The following is a 27,343-nucleotide window of genomic DNA, read 5'->3' on the forward strand; positions in this document are numbered from 1 at the left end:
CTTGGAACGGGCTCTTGAGATTTGGGAGGGGGGTTAGGGGAGAGAAACCATGGACAAAGATGTGCCATTTGCAATCCCTGTTAAAATTTACTAAATCCGGCCAAGCTGCAAGGTTCTGAAACTCGCTCTTTGCATACATTAAGCAGAAACTTGTTTGGAAACTGGCAGCAAAGTTGGTCTGAACATAGTTTTCATGAAGCGCGTTCCACGGAGCATCGTGCCAGCGAGGTTTGGGATGCGGCACCCCTGAGGGAATGCTGTGAGCTCGTTCCAGGATGCAGGGGGGCAGCAGGGGGCTCAGTGGGACCTTCCCTGCAGTTGCTTCATCCAGTTGCTGGTGGATGCCACGGTTTCAAGCAAGAGAATGAACGCTTGGGGGCTTTCTCCTGCTGGGTGCAGCAGGTAGCATGGAAGAGGAACTTACTGCATACGAAGTATTGTGGCTTAGAGCAAAAATAGGGACAAAAAAATAGGATTAAAAACAATGTTTACTGCATGTGTGCATCAGGGAGAAGTGGCAGTGTCTAAGGAGCTTAAACAAGCCTTTTCAGAAACAAGAGTCAGGCAGAGAGGTTGAAGATGCTGAGGCTTAGCTGTTGAGATTTAGTTCAGTGATGGGATAAAGGAAATAACTCACTCGCGCTCCTCATTTTCTCGTGTCTCACATAGGAAACTTGGGTTCATTTTTGAGAGAAGTGCCTGCGATTACAACATGTCCATTAGAGCAGCGTGGTAAACTTGCTAAGTGATGCAAAACTCTTAACTGGCCTGGAAAAATCAGCTGTTAGATGCCTGGATCTGTCTAGCGACATTACAGGTCGCTTCCATCAGTGGCAGGGTTTCTCTTCCTTTTCCCCCTTTTGTAGGGATGAAGTTGTGAGCATACTGCTTCAAAACCATTGCGTATTATATACCCTGATTAGTACAACTTATCCGAGAAACCCAAGGATCCATGAAATAACAATTGTCAGTCAAAAGGAAAGTTCGAGTCTTGTTATTTATGGTTATATCATCTGAGACCAAAAAAAAAAATTGATGCCTCTAAGTGCTACTGTGATCTGCATAAACAAATCGAAGTGAACTGAAGCGCAGCATGGACAACCATAATTTTTGCAGCTTCCCAAAATTGTGAACATCTGTGTCACCGTAGGAGCTCTTGTGTATTTTGCGATTCGTGATTAGAACGGATCTGCCTTGTGGTAGGAGAAGAATGGGAAGTGTCACAAGCTTTTGTTACTGTTTGTTCCGGTAACTGAACAGCACATTTTTCATGTTAAGTCTTACGTGGTGTTTGAAGTTGAGCAGAGCCCACTCGACTTGGAATACCGGCAGTTTGCCTGTAGGAGAAGCACTTGTCCTTGGAGAAAACTTGCACGGTTACAGGTTTACGTCTTGCAAATGGACACGAGCTGCATCTGAGCGCTTCGGTCAGCCGCGATGGCACAAGTGCTGCAGGTGAGTGAGATGCACACCTGCATGCGGGAGGATGGCTGAGGGCCATCCTGAAGCTCAGAGGTGTCCTGCACGTCGCTGCCAGTCCTGGTCAGTGTGTGTGCAGGGCATGTCTTGGGCAGTACTAACAGTTAACATGCATTGGCTGGTTTCATTGGCCAGCCTCTACATTTTTCTAGTTTTCAGGCACCCTGAATTATCGCTTAGAAGGGGTTAGGAGTTGCTTGTAAACTACTCTGTTCATGCACATTCTTCTCCAGGATGTGGTTAAAAAAAAAAAAAAAAAAAAAAAAGCTTTTAAGCATGTGCTACAAATGTGTATTTGTAAATTAATACTACTTCATGCTTCATTTATATATAAACATACACTATACGTTATGTTGTATTTATAATATTTAGATACGTATATATTAAAACTATGAAATATAGGTAATATGTCTACTACCAAAGAAATATATTAATGTTTGGCCTTCTAGCTGTGGACAGGAATTCATGCTGGCAGTTCTGTTCTGGAGGCTGTCAAACCTCCCTGTCGTTAGGTGGACTTCCAAAAATTTCCCTTCTGCCTCAGAAAGAGGTTAATCAAGGTGGGCATCTATTTGTGGTAACGAATACCTGCGGTTCTAGGAGTGCACAGCAAACCAAAAATAATTTGAGGACAAGGTAATCAGGGTAAATTCAGAGAGTATTTTGCAGTAAGCTAGGAGCTATTTTAAAACTTTTGGCTGCAGCTCTCCTATAAATAGCAATCAAACTTCCAGAAATGTCTGGCAGTCAACAGCTCCAATTTTCTTATGGTTCATACTTTGTTATACCAAGATCAGTACTTGAGAATTCCGAACTTCTCCTGCATTGCATAAATGGGAGATAGTTTCTCCTGGAAATACCTGAGTAGGGTTTCTGGAGCACTTTTGGACGCCAGACCCTTCAAAGACTTGTCATCTTCTCATTTTCTGGAGTTCTCTGAAAATATTGCCTTAACATTATGCCCTCTCCAAACTTACAACATGGATCACTCTTCCTTAGGACGTTGTTTCTCTGCTCACCGTCAACATGGCTGCATAAGCTTTACTGTCTAGTGTGTGTTTGATGGTTGTGGGTTGTTTTCCAAGAAAAAAAAAAGACATTAACATCTTCTGTCAAAATATTCGAGCTGTTTATAGCTAGACCAGTGTCTTAAGTTCACCTTGATGGATTACACTATACATTCCTTGATCGTTCTTAACTATTATATAGTATATACCAATCATAATTACTTAATCTGTTTGGTCTCCTATCCGTTTCTTCAGGCTTCATAGTCTTCCTGGTACTTCATATATTGCTGTAACAAGCTCTTGAAAACAGATGCATGCTTTCCTTATGCATATTGGCAAAAGTAGCTCAGATTGCTGGTAAGTACCTAGTGACTTCACTGCAAAAGAAACAACAAATGGCAGGTACAGCTGACAAGTGCCTGAATTGCTGTTATTGTGTCAGTAAAACTATATTTCATATTGGTAAGCAAAACTAGCATTTCTGTTGTTTAAAATACGTGCAAGTGCAAGCCCCTAGGTTTAAAGGGATTCTTGTTAATTTGAAATACCTCCTCTTCAAGCATGTAGACATCTTAAAAACATTTCCTGGAATATCCCTGAATCATCCGATGATCTTATGCTTTGAGAAATTATTTCTTCCTTTCTGCTCAGCTTCTAGAACTTCGGTCTTTTCCATCCTCTTCATCTGGTTTCTTTGAGGCATCACTTTGGTCGTGGCAGTAGTTTTTTTCAGGGGACTAGCTTGATCGTTTCGTTGTCGAAATCCCTGCTGCAAAGAAACGCTGCTCTCATTTTGCCTGGATATTATTTGAGCGTTTTCCCATGTTTGTTTCTGTCCTCAATTTTGTCTGATTATGTTGACAGAAAATGGTACTGATTTGCCAGTGGGATTGCATACACTCACAGTGCTCCCTCCTATTCTGACCGAACCACCACAACAACCAAGTACCAGGACAGTACGCTGGGCAAAAGCCAAAGGAGATTTCTATTTAAAGTAAAATAATAAATAAAATCAACCAACAACTCCTTTTCAACATCTCTCTGTGAGTTTGTTGTTGGCTTGAGGTTTGCTGTTCCAAGGCTGAGAGCTGATTGAGTCAGACAGTTGTAAAATTGAATCTGACTCTGGGTTGATTGCAGTTTTTCTCACATTTCTCATATGTTTTCCTCTCTCTCACCCTCTTCTAACTTGCATTCGGTTTCCCACGTTTCAAGTAGTCATAACACTGTGGTATTGTGTTCTTACATACTACCGTAAAACCTTCATATTTTTGTATTTTGGTCACGTTTGCAGCTTCAGCAATAGAGGACAGTCTTCAAATTCGCAGCAGAAATATCCTTCCATCACAAATTGTATTGCCTGTGTCTGGAGGAGCTGAAATAGTTGCTTCCAGCAACGGGCCAGGAAGATGTGCAGTGCATTAAGCGGTGGCTCTGACATCCCGTCTGTCCTGGAAGGTTTTCATTCTGTTACTGCTGTAAAACAAACAGAACTCAATTCAAGTCCTGTGACTCCTAGTTCAGTGGAGCTAAGGAAAATATGTGAATGTTTCCTTCCTTGTTCAAGTTGTTTTCTTTCTGTAGCTTTTTTTTTTTTTTTTGAGTGTATTGGCTGAAGCGAATTAATGGTTTTATTACAGTGGCTTCCCGCTTTATTTGGCAACGTTATAGACTTGATTTAGGAGCGTGGTGTGTAATTTACTTTCTTAATTCCTCAAGATGTCCATCACCAGATATGCCTAATCCTCAGGTTTGCCTTACAGATAACCAAAAACCTCTTCAGTTGCTAGCTAACAAAGCTATCCTGTTCTCCAGTGTCTGTGTGCAGAAGAAAGCCACATCTGAGAATGTTCAGTGCACAGCTTCTTGATGTGTTCCTGGTACAGCCATGTTGTCAAAAGCTTTGACAGCTCTGTAATGGAGCTTTGTACTGGAGAGAGAAGGTAGTCTTCTTATTTTGCATTTCAACACGTAAAGGTTAGGCAGCCTAATGGCAAATAGGGCTCTCGAAATGAAAAGAAGCCTGTATTGTTTTAGGTGTCACAGTAAGAGAACTCCTGAGATCTGGTGATAAAGAAGAGAATATATAATTGAAAATATTTTTGTAGTGAATAAGGAATGTGCTTGTTTGTTATTAAATTGTTGTAATTTAGCATTTGTAGCCTTTTCTCACTGCAGTGACATGTGAGAGGTCGCAAAGTGTCAGAGCTGGGACTAAATGCAGGAAGCACGGTAAAAAAGAGAAATGAAAGAAAAAATCTGTGTATATAATTTGGCTAGGCAACAAAGGAGACAGATGACTGTGCCTTTTTATTTAAAGGCAGTAAACACTGAACTGGGAAGAAATGTTTTATGCTATTACATAGAGAGAACCACTTATAGGAATAAATGGGTGAAGTCGAACTAAGGAATACTTAGGCTGAATATTAGGGGAAAAAAAAATCTTAACATTGAGGTTTATTAGATTATGGAACACTCTTCCCAGAGGATGTGGTTCAAGCTCCATTACCAGTCCCTTAAAATTAGACTGGATAAAATAACAAAATGTACTGGAGGGAACGCTTTTGCATGGGTAGGGGATGAACGCGGTTACCTAATCCATCTTCTCATTTCACTTGCTTCCATGATTCATTTCCTGAAAGACTGCTTCCAAAATGTGTTAGTGACATCACAGCCTCAGCCTCCTCAGACGTGTTGGTGCTTCTTGGTAGTGCAGCTTTCAGATAGAGTTTATTTGGTAATAAAATTTGATAATAAAATAAAAAAACTCAGTTATGCAGGGCTCTGTGGCAAGAGTCACAGTTTTCGGTACAGCCAGGTTAAAAATTAAAAAATGCAGAGTGAGGGAAAGCCTTTCAATCATGAAATAAATGTAAACTGATGCTCTGCTGCCTCTTTCCAGTAGCTCCAACAGCTCAGCTGCTCCTTGCAGCTTCCCCAAGCTGTGGCGGCATCGCTGGGAACCATAGGGGAGGAAGGAGACCGGCAAAAATCAGGTGCCTGGGATGCTTTTTAAAAAAAACCCAACGTGCACACACAAACCTGGGCTATTCCTGGAGAGGCGTGATGAGGTGAGGGGCAGGCAGCAGAATTTGCGTTTCAGATCTTGGCTTAACAGAAATCACTGCCTCCTGCCTTTCTTGGCAAGTAGGATGAAATACTTGCCTCGTTTAGGATAGCGTTATTAGGTATGCAAAACGTCAAACAAACAAGCTGCATTCAGTCCTGTGTTTCAATGAGCCAGTCTCGTTAGTTCTGTCGCACTGATTTGATGAGAAAATAACTTATTTTTAAAACAGCTTCCCCAATGTTTTTTTAAGAGCACTTCAAAGATGTCACCCAAAACACACTTTCAATCTTTTTGTAGCAATGCAGTCGCTTTCCTATAGAATTTAGGAATTTAACACCGCCTGAAAAAAGGCTATGGGAATCCACTCAGTAAATTGGTGAGAGGAGTGTGACTTCGGTCTTGCACAGGGCTTTATACCTAGGACTACGTGGTAGTTCCAGGTCAGGACAGGTTTTTAAGCCTCAAAGTGCTGTTTCAACTGATCACATTTACTCTGATATATGTACTTTTGCAATCCCAATATCCCAAGCAGAATGGGCTGGACGTAGCTGTTGTCTCAAAACGCTTACAGCACTGCAGGCATGCTTTCAAATTAATATCTCCCACGTGTGAATTCTTGCTGCAGCCTGCTGATGACTTAAAAACAAGCTAGCCTACCTGTATTTAAAATGTGCATTTATTTTGCTAGTCTCCCAGAAACTAACCTTTCACGCTGGCTTTAAAATGTCTGTCGTTCTGTGTTGCAAGCTAGCTTGCATTAATTCTGTTAGTCATACGCCAGACAGTAGAAAGCAGGAAAAACATTGCTGAAAGTTTAAAAAAAAAAAAAAAAATCATGTGTATTAGCATGGTATAATGTTTAAAAAATCTATCATTTATAAAACAAACAAAAAAAACACAAACTTGTGCCAGCTGAAGTCAAGAAAAAAAGGTATTGCAATATTTAGGAATTGCAATTTTTATGCTTCTGAGTTTTTGTAATTTTCCTGCCTACAAATTTAGTGCAATCAGATCCACTTTGTCAGTCTGAGCTTGTAGGTTGTGTTTACATCAGTGTGTCTGTGTTCGTTATGAGTTTAAGGTTGTTGGAATATTAGCATGCAAGTTCGTTAACCATAGAAAAATTATTCCGTATTCCCTATATTTTGGCTTTGTTAGTCTCTTACTGTACCGAGTCTTCCAAAAACTTGTAATGGGACTTTCCTAAAACGAGCATAAATGACTATGAGAGCATCAACTCTGTAAGTATACCTGATGTCCCTCACAATTAGCAGTTTAAGCTTCTTAACTAAAGCCCTGAGTTGTTAAAGGACGTGCTTCTGAAACATGAAATGACTTGAGACGTAATGTGAGCTCCATCTTCGTGCAGCAGTTGCCTCGCTGATCCAGCCTCTCCCGTTTATGATTCCATGGACCACTTTTTCCCCTCCCATTCGTTATTACATAACATCCCCGTGGCAACTTGAGAAATTGCTTACATGGAAAAGTAATCGTAGGAAAGTATTTATGTATTTTTAGCTTTCTTCTAACACAATGTAGCAGCTGGAAACAAGGACAGGAGCCAGCACAACGTGAACTGCCAGCTCTCTGTGGGCCACCAGAAAGCGTTCATCAGACCACAATGTGAGAATCATTGAATTGACTTAAGAAATGTGACAGACATGATAAACATTTAAAAAAAAAAAAAAAAAAAGATAAAAAAAAAACCCTCTGAAGTTCCCAGAGTGGCTGCTTGGTCATAATAAGGGTGAAATGCTGATTGCAATGGTTTTGAATGATACTTCATTCGCTAGTTTTGGTGGAAGAAGTACATGATGGTATCAAGGTATGGAGCTAGGGCTTGATCTGTAGACTCCTGAAACAGGGATAGTCAAAATCACGGAATGGTTGAGTTTGGAAGGGGTCCTTCAAGATCCCCAGGTCCAACCCCTGCAGTGGGCAGGGACACCTCCTGTTAGGTCAGGTTGTGTTTGTTTTCCATTTTGGAATGAAGGAGCAGGTTTGTAAATTTTGGAAATGTTAAAATGACAGTAAGAGATCAAGATATTTCGAAGCTTCGTGGTCAAAATTCTTACTTTTTTCTCTTTGCCTTCGTTATCTTTGCTCTCAAAAGCAGCCTGGGGTTGACGCATTAATCTGGGGCTGCTCATGGAGAAGTCTTCGTGGGTGAAGCTTGGCACTCAACGAAAGAGTTTCAAAAGCAATCAAATTCATTGACAGGATGATAATGTATGTAATGAATATGACTGCATTTTGCAACTCTTATTTAAAAAAAAAAAAGATCCTTTTTCCAGAAAAATGCTTCGAAATAAGTAACATGTTTCCTCAGTGTTAATTTAATGCTCTCAGAGAGCTCATAGGTCTTCATACTGAATTTGGAATAAGATGTATTTTGTTCAAGAAGTGCAAGTGGTCCAACATATATCCCAAGAGAGCTCACAAACTAGGTATAGCTCGCAGTTTGTTGATATGCTAACTTACAGTAATTGTATGCATTGCTAGAAGTTGGCTATTAATTTTGATGCTTTTTGCTGAGTACTTTTTAAAGCACTGTCTGTGCTCTTACCTGTCTTTTGGTTTGAAAACCTTCTTCAAAATCAAGCTGTTAAAATTTTCTTTAGTCCCATGAAAGTATAAGTGCATTTAAACTGTTCTCCGAGTAGGTACAAACACGAACCTTATTTGTTTCTTCCTGTTTTTGCATAGCAGAGAGCAGAGCATTAGGCTGAGATTTCTGCCTCGTTCTATTTACATTAAATAATAGTCTGGGGAAAGACGGTTCCTTTTTTGATGAATGTGTCATAACTTCATTTTGCCATTAAGTGTTGTTCCACAGACTGTCAAACTGGATTAAAATCCCCGTCTTGTTTGCACGGCTATGAAAAGTGTTTCTAGCCATCTTAGAAGCAGCTCTTGGATTCTCTATTGCAAAAGTTGTACCTCGCTCTTAAAATGAGGTTTTCGTTTATCCTGGTAGGAACCACATGAAAATATTGCTTCATATTGTTCGGTTGTAGCCGTCGGAGATCTCTGAAGGTAGGAGTTGATTTTAGAATCTTGAAAGAAACTCAAAAGGGTTGACTTTGTTGGTTTGTTGGTTTAGGAAATACTTCAACGACATCTTGATGGCACCTGAAGTACTGGACTAGGGAGTACTGGACCACTACTGCTTGCTTTACCTGCTGTGTCTTACACAGAATTGTGTGAATAGGCGGAAAAAATATATACATGGTGTGTAGTTCTGAGGAAGAGCATGGAAAATGGAGCTGTTCATTCTGCTTTTGAAACTAAAAGCACCGTGTTCCCTCTTCTCAAAGTACCTCCGTATTTGCCAGGAATAATTGGCAAAATGTTAATGTTGCTCTAATTGACCAAAAAAAAATATAATCTAGTAATGTGGTTCCCCGTGGAAACGAGTAAACAAATAAAGCTGTTAGAGAATGGCAATTAAAAATGGATTACAAATATTTTGCAGGAAATGGTAAATTGTGTACATGAAATGTATACCTACAAGTTGAAGGGTGTTTCAAGGTTACAGGTTAACTTCATTAGGGTTATAATTGGCACCAGAAAGGCAGTATTCGGTAATGCAGAGCTTTTTCAGTGTTTATGTAACTTAAATTTGAAATTTGCATAAATGAAAAAGAAACCACAAGTGTAGCAATGCGATACTTCAAATATCGAGAGCATTCAGAAGTAGGAGCATTGACTGTTAAGTCTCTTACCTGTTTAGCGCCTTAATCTGCTAAACTTAATCATGATCGGAAGTAGTATTTGCCTTAGAAATGTCTCAAGTTGAGTAGAATTGGGTACTCCAACCAACACTTAGCACCTAATCTGACGTTGCATTTTGGAACCGAAATGCGGGTTAGCATGGGATTGATTTTTCTGGAGGGCTGCGCTTGCCAGCAAGAGACAGAACTTCAAGAGGTGACTTGGGTCATATATCAACGTGCAGATCGCTCTCGGTCATAATGACCTCATTCTCCCTGGTGGAAGATTCAGCTTACTTGTCAGTGCTTTGGCCGTCTCCCTCTTTTCCTAAATATTGAGGAAAGGTGTAGTAATGGCAGATGCCAGCCACAGAAGGGTGGGGCGGTGGAAAACTGAAAAGCTGGCTTAGTTGAGAGTTATACAAAACTTGGAGAAGAAGTGTGCTAAATTTGAATTCATTTAACGAATGACAATGATAAATATATGGTAAATATATAGGGGTTTTTGGTTTGTTTTTGACCGTTTTGTGAATTTCTTCACGTGTTACGTATCTGGAGAAATCACGAGTTGAAAAGCGAACTTTATGGTCAACATTTTTATTTGGCCTCCTTCTGATTTGAGGACAATGGAACAAAAACATGGTCATAAAGGGCTATTAAAGCAACATGAAATTTTTAAGAGAAGGCTCTAATTATAGTGCTTTTTATTATAAGAAGACCTCCAAGCTGCTTAACAGCGAATAGCATTAGTTCCTTTGTCTTTGACATGACAGTAATTGCCTTGCAACTGAAGGGAGTGTTGGTTTATTACAAAATCTGACTATATAATTGTATTTGAGAAAAAAATATTTGGCTGTTTTGAAATTTTGTAGGGCTAAGAGCACTTGAAATTCTTTTATGTTTTCCATTCAAATAGCTTACAAGCTTTTGTCCTGTGCAACTTGAATCTGGAAGAGTAGGAGATTGGAAACTCAACTGCTTTAATTTTTCTTTCTTTAAGAAAGTACGTTATAATTAATTTTGACTTTTGACGTTAATGAAAAATAAGGATTTTCAAGTCGAGATTATTTCCTATTGTTGAGCTGTATACTTAAAGACTTTGACTCAGTAAGGCTCTACTTATTTGATGCAATGATCCGAATCTGCCGTAAAATTCCAAGAAACGCGTTAAGCAGGCGTTTGGTGATAAATTTAATCCAATGTGTCTGAGAGGGGCTGCTCCTTATCACAAGGGAATGTCCCAGGAACCCAGACCTGATGAAGGTAGGAGCCCTGGTTGATGCTGAATTTGTCATGTACGACCGCAGTCATGGAGGATAATTCTATGCTTTTCCCTGATTTTTTTTTTTTCCCCCCCATTGTCTGCAGCATTGCTACTTCAGTTTTGGTGCTTCTCTTCTTTTCCCCTGTGTAATTCAGCCTCGTGAATTACATACATTTTGGGCTCAAACATCAAAGTTTAAAAGGTACAACAATGAGAGATTAAATGAGCTGCCTTCAGGTGCAGCCTTAGTACTGGAGCTGTGTATGTGCCATATATATTCATCTAGATAAAGGGGAGGGTATTTTAACACACATTTTGGCTGTAGTTATTAAGCAAATAACCGAGCTGGTATGGAATGATTAGCTATTTGCATCTTCGTACCTAATAAATGTTTGCAGGTGTAAAATAAATGGAGCTTTGGGGCTTTGTTAGATGTTTTTTGTATTGAGCTGCACTTATATCAGTTGTGTATCGCTGCAGTTGTGAGATAAGCACAAAGAACTCGATCTGGATGTTCTCTTTTAAGCAGTGTTAGTATTTGTTACTGTCTCGTGCCTAAAATGCTGAGGTTATTAAAATTAGAATACATCAGAAAAATGCTGCATAACACAGCAAGCCATTTTTATTAAAGGGGCAATGTACAAGCTCCTTTTCCTCTCGATATATTTGCATTTTCAGGGGTGCTACGTGAATCCTTCAGCCAGGGGCTGCTTTGTGTTTAAGGTTCACCCATTCAAATACACACTCCTGTTTCACCTCTCTTCTGCGCGCCTTTTCACGTCTTCCTGTGACTTAATTTTCTTGAACTTCCAATAGTCTTTCCATTGAAATTTTCAATGATCTTTCAATTCCTGCCTCTCTGTGGCCAGTGCTGTGAAATTTTCATTTTGAGAAATCGGGTAGCCAGAACTTCTTCTCACGGTACAGGGGCGAAGCGTTTTTTAATTCTTCCATGTACCTGTGTGTCAGATATTTCTCTCCCTAAGGGGGGTTTGTTCATTAAAATTTGCGCACGCATAACATTGTTTATCCCTTTTGCCTTTTCTCTGCAGCTGGCCTGTGGACAGTCTTCACGTTAGGTGGAGTGGGGAGTAAACCAACGCCGCAGCTGGAGCAGTGCTCCCCTCTAGCTAATCAGAGTCTGCTGCTTCTCCTGGTCTTAGCTAATCTGACTGATGCTCCGGATACACCGAACCCCTACAGGCAAGCTATTATGTCCTTCAAGAACACCCAAGGTTTGTATGTTCTTACTTCTAAGCATGAACTGATGAAAAAGAAGCATTAAGTTGCTGTAACCACTTGGAGATTCCCCTTACAAAATTTATTTTCTGTCTAGCAAGCCCATGTAACGCTACGTTTTCCGCTGGGATTTTTGAGGTGGAGTTGCCCAGCTGCTGAAACTTAATTGAAGGGGTAGAGTGAGGAGGATGCTCTTTCCTTCAGACTTGATGAATTCAAGGAAGCTTCATAATTTCAGAAGACACAAAGCTGACTCATAAGTAGGCCAGTTATCCGAGAGTCTGGAGGAGTCTCCTAAAACTCTACAGCACTTGGAGAAATTCTGGTTAGCTGGCGTCACGTCCCTTAGAACTAAGATACGCAGTTGAATTTCTAATTGTGTTGCTCACTTCTTGTACTTCAAGTCTGAAGAGAAATTGGTGAAATGTAAACACTTCTATGAGGCTTCTATACAGAAAGTTTCAGACTCGGTATAGTGCCTGCCAGGTTTTTGAGAAGGTTGGTTCCAGGATGTTTGTCAGGTAAGTGCAATGCTGTATGACTTAGTCCCCTTCTGCAGAGGTTCTTAGCTGGGACGCTGTAAAGCCCTAACAGCTCAGACTGACCTGGCTTATAGCTAGATAGCTCAACTTGCAAGCGCTGTGCTTGCTGTCACATGCGCTCTGTCCGGACACTTAAGTCTCTTCAAGTTTTAGCCTTTGTTTTTTCACCTTTTGTTGGCTTTAACTGCTCACACAGGGCTACTCAACAGAGCTCAGCCACTGCGTGGTGACCTGTGAAGCCATATAAATATCTCTGAGTTGTTCTCTTTAACCGTTGAGTTTTAAGCAGGTTGAGCCCTAAATTCATTCACCTTTACATACGATTTTTTTTTTTCAAGTTATTAGGATGTAGAATTGTTCACATAAGAAGAATTCTTAGTCCTAACGTGCCCCTTTGACCTACTGGATATTGTTTACTGGCAACTGAGATTAAATTTTTGATCAAGGGTGTTGCTTTTTTTATTTAACCCGAACGTCTGAAAACTTATACGAATATTTTATTTTGGTTAACTTTGTTCAGTGTCATCAATAACTAGTGGTTTGTTTCATTGAAAACATGCTTTTATGATTTAAAAATTGCTTTCCCCTTCCAGAGAGGGCGGGCGCTTTGTCAAAATAAGTGGCAAGTGCCACATACTTCCCCGAGTTGGAAGCTATTTAGAAAGCTTTGCCAAGAGTATGCCCTGAAAAGAAAGGGGAGGTGGGACACCCACACTTCAGGGGGTGTAGGTAGTGTTCATGCTTCTCGGTGTTTTCCATGGTGGTGCAGCGTGTAATATCTGACAGGTCTTTCAGGCTTGGTGTAAAAAGAAGGTTCAGACGATGTGCAATAGTTGCTGGCTATCGTAATACTAGTCGGTTATAGAAATGGTTGTAAAAAAGCAGGTTTTGAAATTGGCGTCTCTTTTTCCCCCTCCTTCATCTCCTAAAAATCTACTCCATCCACAAATGGCTGTTCGGGAGCAGTAGTATTGTCACACTGTTTTCTACAGCAGGACTTTCCCAAATGAATGCATTTTTAATAAGCAATAAACAATTCAGAAATCTGTAGTCTGTCGCTGCAGAAACTAGGGAATTTTAGTTAAATTCTTCAACTTTGGATGTCTTGTTTATAGAAATTCTGCAATTTTTAAGTCCAGACTTGTAGAATACTTGAGTACCCAAACGGCTATTGTTCCCAAAATATCCTCCTGCCACGAAATTGCTGTAGCTTTCCCATATGTTTAGCTTGTTTATGTGCTCAGAAAAGATAGCCTTTGTATCCAGTTGCCAAGATGCTGGCATAAATCAGCCCAAAAAGGCAGACTCGTCCCACTTCATGTGTCATCGCAGAAGATGCATGTTTTGTACGAGTGTTGCTGAGTAGAGCTGGACAGGAGCAGGTTTTAAACAAATTTCTGTGAAGGTTCTTGAGAGCTGAGCTCTTCTGCACTGGAACAAAACTTTGCACTCTCAAAGGTGTTTTGTGAAGAAAGCAAAGGCAAAATCTCTGACTTGGGGAGATCAGGAGGCTGAGTAAGGACATGAATCTGGCTTTCTGACGTGCTGTATGAGTGCATTGACTGTCAGACTTGTTTTTTCCATTTCCTCTGGAAATTCCTGGATGTTAGAGATGCGTGTTGATGGAAGTTGTTGTCGAAGCTGGTAGAGCTACTTGTGAAAAGCAGAAAACCATTTTGTTCTCACTTACAGCTCTGCCACGAATTACATTGTGAATATGAACAATCTAATGTTAGTTTAAGTGGTGTTAAACTATGTTACAGGGTGTTTTAAATTATTGTAATTAGCCCATAGGGTTATGACCATCTGTGGTAAGGGTGGCTTTTGTTTCCTCCTTACTCTGGTATCTGCACGAAATATTCCACCCAGAGGATTTTATAGAACTAGCAGGTTACCTGCATGGTAAGTATATTTGCTAACAATTATTTTTGATTTCTTTATTTCAGATAGCAGTGCTTTTTCATCATCAAATCCGCACGCTTTCCAGATAAATTTTAACAGTTTGTACACGGCTTTGTGTGAGCAGCAGAGATCTGATCAAGCGACTCTTCTTTTATACATGCTTCTGCATCAAAATGGCAACGTACGGACATATGTGTTGGCACGAACGGACATAGAAAATCTTGTAAGTATCGTTCTCCTTGCCCTGTACTCCTTGCGAGGCATTGGTCCTGGAAGCTTGGGTGTCATCAGCTGCCAGCGTCCCCCGTTTTATTGTGAGGGCAATAGGATGCTGTGGCAGCACTGGTTCTGGATTGCTTACCCCTTCTGGCTCACTCCATTAGGCCATCTCAGAAGTATTGCAATAAACATGTGACCGAAGTAAAAAAATAATATAAAAAATAATAACGATAAGGCTAAGCTGTCTTGCCTCTTTCTCAGTGCCACCATTAGTCTGACCCAGGTCAACTCTGCTGACCTCTAAGCATGCAAATGGTTGACCCGAGTCTGAAACTCAAGGGGCACTTGGTAGATTTTATAACATTGCAACTGTAGCGACCTTTTGGCTGCTTTAAATAGGATTGTGGTTAGTAGCCAATATAACAGACACCTGCTACAGTTTTTTGTAGGTTATAAAGTAGCTTCTGCTCCCTGCTATGTTTAGTGATGTCACAAACCACTTCAACAAACCTTACTTATTAAATAGCATTCCTTTAATAAGATAATGGCTGTCTAGGGGAATTGGGAACAGAATAGAGGACCTTTTCCATTTTAATACGTGAAATCCTGCCAGATAATTAGATCCCATGCCTGTTTGATGGCAGATATGGAATGAGTTTGGTCTTAATCCAAGTTCTAGCAGATGTATTGCTAAAAATCAGAGTTGATAGACACCACTGTTGGCAAACTCAGGCAGGACGGTTGATACTGAATTGATGATTCAAAACTGAACTCCTGTGTAGTCTGCATATTATCTAGGGGTGGAGTTGAGTCATTTTGTATAAATTCTGTCAACAAATCATCATATTTAATTTTCTCGGCTGTTGAATGTAGTATGTCAGGTTTCACAGCTGCTAAACATATCAATTTGCTCTAGAGAGGCAAAGGTTAGGTCTGTGCATTGCTTTAGAGGTGTGGTATTTGATATATTATAAAGCTCCCCGAAGCAGCACGAGATGTGTATGTTAAAACAGCTCAAGATGCAGGTACTCACATACTCGGCAATGTGCGATATTTGATCAGTTACCTTTCCTCCCCCCTCTCAAAAGAAAATAATAAGAAAATCGTGGAAAATTACTGTCAATATTAAACGCTTTACTTTCTGGCGAAAGCTGTGAAAGCTGAGAAAAGCATTACTGAAATGTCAGCGGCACGCTTGGGTTTTCCTACAGAAACGTGAAGCTGTCTGCCCTGTCTCGTGGCTATCCTAGCCTTCACGTTGCTCTTCGTGCAGCCTGGTGCTTCTTGTTACTGACACGCTGCTGCCATCTTTTACAACCTGGTATTTTTATTATTATTTTTTTTTTCTGGACTAGTAAGGATGAGCTGTAGCAGGCGATTGAGAGGAGCGGTTTCAATTGCTTTATTACACGGGCTGAGCCAGACACAAAAGGGATTGGGGTTGGGGAGGTTCCTGGGCAAAGAAATCATGGTCTCCCATTACAACCCTGCAGTTAAAAAAAAAAATAATGGAGAGAGTGTATAGAAATGTGTGTGTGTGTGTATATATATATGTATATATATATACACACATGTTATATATACATATATATACATATATATACATATATATATACACATATATGTATATATGTGTGTATATATATGTATGTGTGTATATATATGTGTATATATATACATATATATACATATATATATTTTTTGCTTTAAAATTAAAAAAAAAGATGTGAAGGCTTACTGTGGGAAGCTTAGAAAGCTAACTTTGAATGGAAAGGACTCGCACCTTGCTGAGAGGCGTGCTAAGAACTAAAGCCTGCAAGCTGAGAATCCCCCAGCTTAGAGATACTGGAGCAAACCAGTTAAGGTAATAAATTCGGAGGAGGAAATTGCTGCCAAAGCAGTGCTTTCTGGGAGTTTCTCTGAACTGAGGGCGGATGACGTTTCGGAGGTACGTGGCTTGATCAAGCATAAGTTAGTGGGCTCTTCATACAGTGCCAGCTGAGTGAAGTAAAAGGGGCTGTGACATACGAGAGCAGGTCAGCATTCAGCTGAGCTCTCACCTTAAACTTGCAGGGGTTCTGGAGGTTGTTCCTTTTTCCTGTCATTCAACACATTACAACGTTTATTGTCCGGTGTTTTTTTTCGATTGTTTTGGGGTTTTCTGTATGTTCTGGGTTTGGTGCCCAGGAAGCATCGCTAGCAGATGTTCTTTGGCATTTCCTAGGGTGGTTTTTTTTGAGTTTTATTTGCTCTTTTGTAACTTCAGTTTAATTTGTGAATTGATTCAGTGTGTTTTTGTTAAACAGATTGTTTCTGCTTGCATCCTGACTTGCGTATAAATCCACCTCTGTCATTTGCATGTAGATACCTTTGTTTTCTTGCCTTATCATTGATAATGCAATATATGTTTTTGTTTTTCTTATAGCAGTCTTTTTTCTTATAATAGCAGTCTGTTTGGTAGAATGAATAGGGTATGTCTCCCACGGCTTATAGCAAGTCACTTGGTATAATTTCATAAAATGCTTGGTTTAAATATCTGATGCTATTAGGGATGTTCATGTCCGGAATTTGGCTACGAAATTAAACGTGCTTGCGAAGATTCTCCAGGAAGTGGTGGGACTGGTGAAATAGGGGCCAATTAATGCATTTTTTCATAAGCATAGTGTCATGGTTTGTGGATGGGAAAATGTTGAGCCTTTTCCTGTTTGTAGGAGCAGTTTACACATGCAGTGCCAGGGGAATATCTACTCGTAAGAAATAAGCTATTCCTATTAAATATGTCTTGCTTTGGCTGCTGACCTATACGTTTTACTGCTGCTTAACACAACTGGATTGAAATAATGCATAAGATGATGACATTAACTGATGGGACGTCATTTATTTTTTTTCCAGTGGCATAAATTTGTTTAAGCAAGGCACTGGTGTTGTGTTTCATTGTGTACTAAAGAAAAGCTATTTTAAAACTCTTTGCTTGGGAAACTGTTCCTGACCTCTGACTGAACACAGCACCTGCAGTTTACAGCATCTGTTTTTACCTGCCCCATGTTTTGGGGATTAAAAGTAATTTTTTGATGGTGGCTGTACCTTACTGGTTAAAAGCTCCTCCTGGTGAAGGAGTGTTAATAATCCAATAATGATACTTTAATGGCTCTGAACAAAAGGGCCCGCGGTACAAATAGAAGTGGTTATTGTATGCTTTTTTTTGCAGTTTCATTCAGAAATCATTCATTGGGGGGTGTGACTGCACATTCAGAAGATCAGGGTATGCCAAGGCTTTTTGAATAAAGAGTTGCATCACTGTAGTTTTTCTTTAAAAAAAAATAAAAAAGGAAAAAGAAGAAAAAAGAAAAACACTTATTTGCATGAATGTTCCTGGATGTAGCCCTCATCTGTTTGGAAAAATGGGCTAGGGAAGTTTTCTGTTAGCCACAAGAGTGAGTATGTTGCATCAAGCATGACTAATGCAGGGTCTTCCCAGTACGTGGCTAGCCCATGCCAGTGCGTAAGAAGATAGATATAAAAGTTATAATGTCCACGTATAACATAAAAATGCGGAAGTGCATTTTGGTTACAATTCTTGATAAATCTTAGTGTAACTAAAACTCTAATTCAGTCTTGCGTCCTAACTCTTTTTTGTTTAAATGGTGGTTTGCTGAATAGCTTTTGAACGGTACTGCTTGTCCTAAAGGAATGTGTACCTCAGCAATCAGTATACGAAGGAAGAAGTGCCTGGAGGAGGAGGAGTGTAGAAACTGTGTGCGTTGATTTGGTTTCCGCCTGGCCGTAGCACGGAGAATTTGCCATTTGCCTCCTTCAGTTTGGTCCCATAGGTAGGATGGATGAGGGATGTCTGAAAGAGCGGTGGAAAGGAATGTAGTGCGTAAGGCAGTATATTCCGTGTAAAAATGAACGGAGGATTATTTTAGAGCTGCCTAAGAATCTAAGAAGGTGTTCCACTGCTTACCTCTGCAAAGGCTTTCGTTTTTCTCCCTGTGAAGGCAAGTTGTGAATGCGCTTCTTGAGTAGTCTTATATTGTGTCCTCCTCTGTGCAGCTCACCATCGTGCTTGGACTTGGAAATGGTGTTGAGCTTATGGAATGCAAAGCTACATACGGTATAAATATTTCAGTTGGAGGTAGTCGGAGCGATGGGCTAATGCAGTGATGTTTGTCTCCCATCTCCCCCACCCAAGGAAAGGAATGTGTGTTTCTGCCACACGCCAAGCACATGCTCTAGGGACACGCTGTCTTTCCGTTCGTCTCAAGACCTATATTCACAAAACACAAAAATATCGCCTCCAGTTTTAACTGAAGAGAGATGTTTGGGAAGGATCCTTTGAAAACGTAAAGGGAGGAAGTTAGCAATGTGTAAATATTATTTTTTTCTCCACTTTTGCTGTGGTATTGTCTTGACCCTGGCTAAAGCATCTGTCAAAAGGCTTCGTGGCCTGCAGCACTTAGCTCGGTCTCATAGGTTTTAATAGAAACTGTCGTGTGTTTAATATGTTCCAACTGCTTGGGACTTGTTGATTGTAACAGAACATTCTGGTGATTTCAGAGGCTCATGCAGCACTTGGAGTCCTGGCCTGTCACCAGAATAGGTTTCACATGATTCATCCTGTTTCACTCGGCTTGTTTTGAAAAACAGCAAAGTCTTTAGGTGTCTAGAATCTTCTTGGAATGAATTCTGCATCTCATTCCCTATCTTGGAATTAGGAGTTTTCTCAAGTTCCTTTTTCCAGGGTATTCTGTGATTTAGGCCTATTTCTGCAACGTGGGGAAGCCACGTTGTACCGAGCCAGTGGAAGGCTAATTTTCAGTTGGTAAGAGGACAATGTTTGCATCTGGATTAACTTTAGACTAGCATTCAGGTATGCTTGCAGTTGCAATGAAATCTCGTTTTCATTATTATTGCAAGACTTTGGCTTAAGCTGTTCGTCCTGGTGGAAATGTTGCAAGACCTTGGGCTGAACTCTCATCATAATGTCAGTTCTCTTTGGCTGCGTATTGTCTAGAATTGGAAAAACAGGCCTTTTCTAGTCTTAACCCAACCCAAACTGGTTCTTTTCTGGGATTAGCTCCACACACCAAAATGGGATCTGAATTTCAGGTCTTAAAATGACCCTGTGCACCTCGACTTTAATATGCCTGGCTGTATTTCATGAGGAAAGTCATTTCAGACCAGGCCTGTGCTTGCAGAAATGGTTAGAAACAATTGTTTTCCTGTCTGAACTGTTGAAAATCTTGTTTAATAATTTTATTTTCCCATAGTCTAGGAGGGAACTAAAGCTTTCAGAGCCTACAATAACTAGTATGGCTGGAAATCTCATTTATTAGGAATTGAAATTCCACGTCTCACCACAAGAAAGAATTTGTTTAGACACTCTTGTGGAGACAGAATAAAACAGATGGAAGGTGTTTGAACACTCTACGTCACCACTTAGGGGTGGTTATTTCAAGAGGGAGAAATTGCTACGTTATTGTTAAGGGCAGGGTGATACATGGGAGGTTTAGAGTCTCCTCTGTTTATTATCTGAGGTATTTGAAAGACTAAACTAATGCACACGTTTTTCCTTCCCTAAAGGTTCTGCCAATTCTTGAGATTCTGTATCACGTTGAAGAAAGGAATTCACACCATGTTTACATGGCTCTTATAATTTTGCTAATCCTTACAGAGGATGATGGCTTCAACCGATCCATTCATGAAGTGGTGAGTTGTTTTAGTAAATAACTCTTCAGACCTAAAAATTGCTTAAATCTTTATTTACAAAGGTGCATCTGTATATCTCTTTTCTCGGCAGACAGTGTGTATGGGTTGTGTGTGTTCATCCAGATTTGATGACATGTATGTATTTCTTTTTTAAGGACTAATAAACAACAGTTAGAGTCTTTTCAGAACATTCCTTACTGATGTGAAGCAACATGCTCCTGCTCCGTTTCACAAAGGAGATGCTGCATATACCTCCTTTTCTCTCTTTTTCCGTGTTTCCTGTCACAGGTTAGCATAGTGATAGCATAGTGATAGCCAAGCAGGCTGTCTCAAAGATGTGGAGTGAGAAAATGGAGGGGGTAGAAGGGAGAGAAAAACAGAAAAAAAAATTATTTCGCTCTAAAAACTTTCCTTAACCAGTTTGATGCAGCCAAAAGGAGTTTTTAGTTGGAAATTTATTTTCCAGACTAAACGTTGCTTCCTTACTTGGCATTTCTTTTCTGTCTTTCTGCTAGATTAATATCTATTTTATGTTGTCCATGTAATATGATCCAAATTTTGACTAGCTTTGATGGGCCTTGACCATCTGTGCTGGAGAATGATAATGGGTGATAATATTTTAGTTCCCTAGCTTCTAAATCTAAGATAACACAGATGTCTGCACTAATTTTATTTACGTTCCTGTCTAGGAGGTGAAAACTGTCTTTTGGGTTTATGTAAAATTATTGACATGCAAAAAGCAGGAAGCAAGTGTCCAGGTATCTAAATAAAATTTTTTTCCCGGGTAAATTTCCAGCCTGTTTTGGAGCGAATTGGCATTTTTTCTTGGTGCCAAATGGTCAAGCCTTAACAATATTTACTCTCTGAAATCTCAGATTATTTTCTGTACATATATATATATATATATTTGTATAGCTCTGTATGTGGAAAGTAAGAAGAGATGATACTTATATCGAATTCCCTGGGAGTACCTTTTAAGAAGCAACTTTTAGAAAGAGCGTTTACGGTAAGCATGCAGACGACTGAAAAATTTTCCTGAAGACTTTCTTCTGCCTCATGCTCATATGCCTTGAACCTCTACATATGCACCATACGTGCATGTGTGTGATCTGTATGTGCAAGTTCCATGTCGCAAGGTCATCTACCTTCTCTCATCATTTGAGCTTGTTGAGGGTTTAGGGTACTACACACAAGTTTCACTCCTTTCCTCCATAATCTCTTTCCACAGTGTTCATTCATTTTGAAGGGTTTACACACGGTCTTTCAACAAGTTCCTTACTGGATAAGTAAAAGTGGAAGATTTCCCTAACATTGTTAATGAGGATCCAGCTGTGGAATGAAAACATAAATCAAGTTTCCTTGTCCAGTTTATTCTTGCCATCACCACTAACCCTGCCAATATAGTTGTAGTGCTTTGTGTGTAACATGGATGTTACTTTACTACTTGCGTTTTAATTACAAAAATATCTGGTTCCCTTTACCCTATACTGATTTTCTCAGCCCTGCTTTTGCTTCTTCCATTTTCTTCTCAATTTAATCTTTCTTTTACTTAAGACTTTCACTGACTGTCTCTTTTATTCTGTGGCTGTTCCTCCCTACTGCTCACTCCATAGTGTCTGGTGAGAAGCATCCATTTGGTGGTAGTGCTGTGCGGCCAGGATTTAGCTATTTTTGCTCTTGGCTAGGTAGTGAGAGGTGGCTGAGAGGTACCAGAGTCTGCAAGCCTGTGTATGTGAGCTTCTTTGTCACCGCGACTGTCTCCCCTCATTCAAAATTTCCGTGGTATACTCTGAGAGTCACCTAAATAAAACGTGATATAGGTAAGAGAGTTGATGACTGTGATTAAAAACTCTCAGTGATTCCTTTATTTATAGAAAAAATTACATTGTTATACTTTTTAAAAGTTACTGTCTTGATCGGTGGCATTTCTGAAGTCTACGGAGGGATATGGGTATCAAAAGACAAATGTGAGCATTGCATCTTAACTCGGGTACTGTTGGCAAATGGATGTATTGGTAGTGGGGTCCCACAGATCCCAGGATGGGGAAGAGACATTGTGCCTCACTTTGCCTGTAAAAAAAAAAAAAAAAAAAAGATACAAAATCATGCTGATGCATCGATTCTCCTCACCTATGCTTTTGAATGATTTAGAGGCATGTTTCCAGGTATGACTGACCGAGTTGCTATTCAAAAAGTAGAGTGTAATGTAACTAATGCCTTAAACTTTCCTACATATTAACTCCACATGTCCTAAAGTCTGAGAGGGTATCATAGGGAAGCAAAATAGTATGAACGGAGTTGGGAAAACGTTACATGTATTTTTGTCAAATGTAAACATCCAGCATCAGCTACACAACTAGAATGAGCTCTTGTTCACTGCAAGAACGTACCAATATTTAACAAATACAGCAGATTATTTTTTTTCCATCGCTTGGGTAAAGTATGAAGAAAAAAGAATTTAATGTATTTTAGGTCAACCTGTTTTTCCCTCTGCTGCTGTATATTCTGTGTAATGTCCTTATAAGAAGCATGACTGTACGGTCCATTTATGGGCTATTTTCCTTTGTGGTATTTCACCCACATTTATTTATTGATTTTTAAGATTAATTTTAGTAAGCTCAGTTTTATAAATCTTGTGATTATACTGACTGGTAAAGAGCTCAGGAAACCACAAACTCTTTGACTGCTGAAGCATTTTTGTTTAAAATGAATGTGGTCTTAACTGCCTGGAAAATATGATCAAAACCATAGGTCCTGTTCCCGCAATTGGCTTAATGCAGTTAGGTCCCTGTAACCATGTAGAGCTCAGTTTCTTTCACTAATAATAATAATAACAGGGTAAACTAGTAAATGCAAGAATTCCCCAAAGGGCACAGGTATTGGTGATTTTTTCTTTCCTGATTTATGAAACCATAAATAAAAAGAGATCGGATGTCAAAATAACTTTGTACAATACTTTAAGTGGCAGTAACCTATAGCACCACTATAGTACTTCATGCCGTAGTAAATACCAGTAGGCTGTAAATCACAATTTAAGTGTGTTCACTTTTATTGTGTTAAGAAATATCTCATAAGCAAAGTTATGGGAAACTGAGAATCTCAGCGCTTGGTACGTACAGAATTCAGTTCCAGTTCTTTGTGTCTGTATTTTCTGCATGCTGAGCTGTAGGTGTCCACGAGCCTGGTGTTAAAAAGGGTCCTTAATCAAATACTGTTTTCTTTTTTATTGCAAGACCACCTCAGGTTTGACTTTTCTGTTTTTCCTTTTTCCCTTTTCGATGCTGACTGCAAACAAACTTTGAAATTCAAAATAGTTTCACACTTCGTGGCTCTAAAACCCCAAGCCAGTTGTTTTTGTTGGGTGGGTTTTGTTGTTGTTTGTTTTTAAAATAGCAGATTAAAATGAAATGCTTCCCATTTGCTTTCTTCAGAACGGGACATATGGGGTAGAAGTGACAGACTGGTGTGTAGCTTTTTTATTTTGATTTTTTAATTATTTTTTTTTTCCTTAAAGAGTAGTGGACTGTGTCAAGATGGGGTTGTCTCAGAAATGGTAACTCACTGATGTAGCTTTATCTGAAAAGATTGATCTTCTCTGAAAAGCTGCGTAGCTCCAAGGTAGATCTGGAGCTGTTCACCAGAGAGGTCTGCGGTAGGTTTCCAGGCGGCCAAGCATCCGTGAGGTATGGGGAAACCCACAGTTAAGTTTCTCAGCCTGACAGGTTGGATTTCAACGTAGGTCTTTCCAGAGCATTGGGCTTTCTTGGATGAATCTTGAATGACTATGAAGTGTTTCTTGGGGGGTGGAGGTCAAACGATGTTAATTTATTTTTTCTTATGTTGGCATTAAAACACATTGTGAAAACTCTGAAGTTTTCTGTGCAAAAAAAAAAAACATCTGTTTCTTTTTTTGATCCAAGCCTACTGGCAACTAGCTGTTCACGTATTAATATTTTTCTTCAGTGAGACCAGGAAAGCAAAAGCTGTCACTGTTTAAGCTGTTGCAGTTATGTAGTGAATATATACTTAGACTTTTGGTGGGTATCTTTACAAATGTAGTTTGAATTATGTTAGCTGTTTGTACGCGTGATTATCACCCTTAGTCAGTGCAGTTTAAGCTTCGCAGTATTTTTGGGTTTTGTTTTCTCTGTCTGCTTTAAAACAGGTGAATTTCCTGAATTCAGGAGTTGCTAAGCAGTACTACTCCATGGATATCAGCTGGTTCTCTTTATTTTTTTGTGAAAAATAGGCCACGCAAAATTTGCTTCAGGTCCAAGTGGATCGGGAGAGGAGTTGGGGATGGGAGCAATGCTGCAAAGCTGCCGGTCCTGCAGCTGCTGGCTGCAGCTGGCTTCTGGGCTAAATAAGCATGATGTTTGCAGTCCACCTCTTGCTTCATTACCACGGTTGCAGAAGCTGCTTTCTGTCCCCACGTCTTTCAGATCTCCCGCTCTCAGCTGACCCCTGCATGATATGGAAGAAATTCGTGTCGATACCTCCCCTCAGAGTCATACCTCTTGCAGTCAGGAGCAAGAGGCTTAGAATTAGAGTCGTTCAGTTAGAAGGGACCTACAAAGATCATCCAGTCCAGTGGCCTGACCGCTTCAGGGCCAGCCAGCAGAGACAGCGCGTCGATGAGGGCATCGTCCAAATGTCTCCTGAACACGATGGGTTTGGGGCATCCAGCACCTCTCCAGGAAGCCTGTGCCGGTGTCCGACCCCCTCACGGTGAGGAAGTGTTTCCTCCCGTCCCATCCAAGTCTCCCCCGGCGCAGCTCAGTGCCATCCCTGCGCCCTGCCGTCGGGGAGCAGGGGCTGGGGTCTGCCTCTGAACTTCCCTCCTCAGGGAGCGGTGAGGTTGCCTCGGGGCCTCTTCTTCTCCAAACTGGCCAACCCACGTGACCTCAGCCTCTCCTCATAAGCCATGCCTTCCAGCCCTTTTACTTCATTTCATACATCTGAGCGTCTCAACACTTCTTGGTTTGACATCACTAAGTTGCTGGAGCTGTTTGGGTGGGCTCTTCAGTAGGGTACCAAACGCATCCAGAGTCAGAGCTGAGCACAGTTCGGTGCTCTGAACTCACAACCGGTGATAGGTAGCTGGGATTGGTAACACGGCCTTCGTTAAATCTTCCATCCCACTTGTGCATTTTCTGGACTTGAAATTTTAACTAATGTTTTCCAATGAATGACATTTTTACGGTTGCTTTTTTTTTTTTAAAAGTTTTGGTCAGAACTGTTGGCCATTCCTGGAGTGAGATTAGAGCAAGATACACGTTGTCCATGGCTGTAACCAAAAGTATGTTCTTGAGCACACTTGGACAATTTCATGTTTTGCATTAGGAATGGGACTGCACTCTCACCGATGCTTTCGTTGCTGCTTGGCAGTGGTCGAAGCCGCATGACTTGGTGCGGATGAAATGAAGAAAGGAGCCTATGGAGAAAGAGCCTGATGTGACAAAAACTAGGAGAAATTGGAAAGAAAATGTGGCTAGGACAGGCCACAGTAGGGAAGAGTAGATAAGAGAGTTTGATTAATCATCATTAGGACACTATTTTGAATGTCTCTTGTACTGCGAAAGAGGTTCAAGAGACAAATTCAGGGTGAGAATAAAGGTGGGAAGTAAATGAAAGAAATGTATGTGCGCATGGAATTTACGGAGTCTAGAAGGTGTTTTCTTTAAAAAAAAAAAAATCCAAAATTTTAAAGATCGTACTTACAAAATATGATCCTCCTCTAGAATAAGGTCTAGAGGATTCTTTTTTCTACTTGGGAGGAGGAGTTCGGGGAGAATGGTGCTTCCTTTACAAAGGGTGGTTGGGTTTTTGTTGTTTTTCTTTTTTCCTTTGAATTCTGCTGTTTCGAATGTTTCCGATTAACCACATACAGTTCTGTCATGGCTGAGAAGTTGGCTGTGAGATGAACTGTTGGATGCATTTCTTAAAGGTCCCCGTTGTTACTGTGCTATATATTCGGCCTTCATAGGATAGGTCTTTCTTGGCGCTGTGTTTGGAGATGATGAAAATGCTTTTAAAGGCATAGATGAGATTGCTTTGTGGTAGGGAGGGAGGGCTTTATCCCGAATGATAATGAAACGAAACCTTTAAAGCAGAGAGAACCTGTGTCATGCTCATTTGAGATCTAAGGGCAGAAGTTGATGTATAAAAAGAAGCGGCATTATAGGAACGGTGTGTTTTTTGAGTATGTATTTCAGAGAGTATGTGATATAAAACAATTGCCATCTAACCTCTCCATTCTCAGTACGAATATAACTTTTATTACTGTGTTGTTTGAGTGCCTCTTGGGTCCTCAAAGAAAAAACATAGTACTGATCATCTTTCATGCTTTACAGATTGTGGTGTAAATCATTCGCTTAGTTTGTAAGGCTTTGTGGGAGGCATACTCTCTGTATGTGTGTTTGAATTACTGCAAAAATTAAGGCTGCTGACTGGAAAAGAAATTCAGCAATATGCATGTTGTAAAATACATCCATTTTGAAATATGAAACTTCTTTCTGCAACTCATTTGAAAGGACTGGTAAACAGCATTCTGTCGGCTGATTATAGTAGCGATATTCTAAACCCAGCCATGGGGAGCATGGGGAAAATTCAATACGAAAGCAGAGTGATGGAAGAGGAACAAAAAGATCAGGAAGATGATTAGAAAGGGGGAACAAGAACTCACCTGTTGAAGTGATCACTTATAAGTAAAACTTCAAAATTTCTCTTTAAAAAAATGTGCTTTGTTGTCATCTGCAGTGAAAAATGTGACTTAATATTCTTATAAGACTCCTATATAGACTAGTCATGTTCCCCTGTAAGAAAATTATCATGTAATTAATATTTTTTAAATGTCTTCAAACTGTGCTTTAATCTCACCTGTGCATATTTTATTTTTGAATAACAGAATGTGATTAGTAACCAACTCTGTTCACAAGTGGTAGGGTTTGTTTTTCTTTGGTTTTGTTTTTAATGCAGAGAGTGATTATAATTATCAAGTTATACACTGGATCTTTAGTATCCTTTTGGACACAGATTTATTATTGGAAATATTTTTACATGCTATGTCAATTAGTCCCTTAGCCTCTAATAAAGAAGTGGATTGTAAATATGGCATTGTTTCTGAGAGAAGAATGTATTAATACAGGGAAAATCCCTGTTAAATAAGGTCATCTGCCAATTCTGGGTTTTGATTACAA

At 40.0% G+C, this 27,343-nt stretch overlaps 1 protein-coding gene across 12 annotated transcripts in view; it reads left to right on the plus strand.

Annotated features, from left to right (window-relative positions):
• DYM (dymeclin) overlaps positions 1-27,343 on the plus strand; it is a 205,903-nt gene that overhangs the window by 60,105 nt on the left and 118,455 nt on the right. For all 12 annotated transcript variants that reach the window (XM_040540536.1, XM_040540542.1, XM_040540547.1 and 9 more), the window contains 3 exons: positions 11,586-11,768; positions 14,261-14,439; positions 20,019-20,144. In XM_040540536.1, coding sequence (XP_040396470.1) covers positions 11,586-11,768; positions 14,261-14,439; positions 20,019-20,144 — 488 coding nt within the window. The remainder of the gene's footprint in view (positions 1-11,585; positions 11,769-14,260; positions 14,440-20,018; positions 20,145-27,343) is intronic.

Source organism: Cygnus olor, chromosome Z, assembly GCF_009769625.2.
Source record: "Cygnus olor isolate bCygOlo1 chromosome Z, bCygOlo1.pri.v2, whole genome shotgun sequence".
NCBI classification, from domain to species: Eukaryota; Metazoa; Chordata; class Aves; order Anseriformes; family Anatidae; genus Cygnus; species Cygnus olor.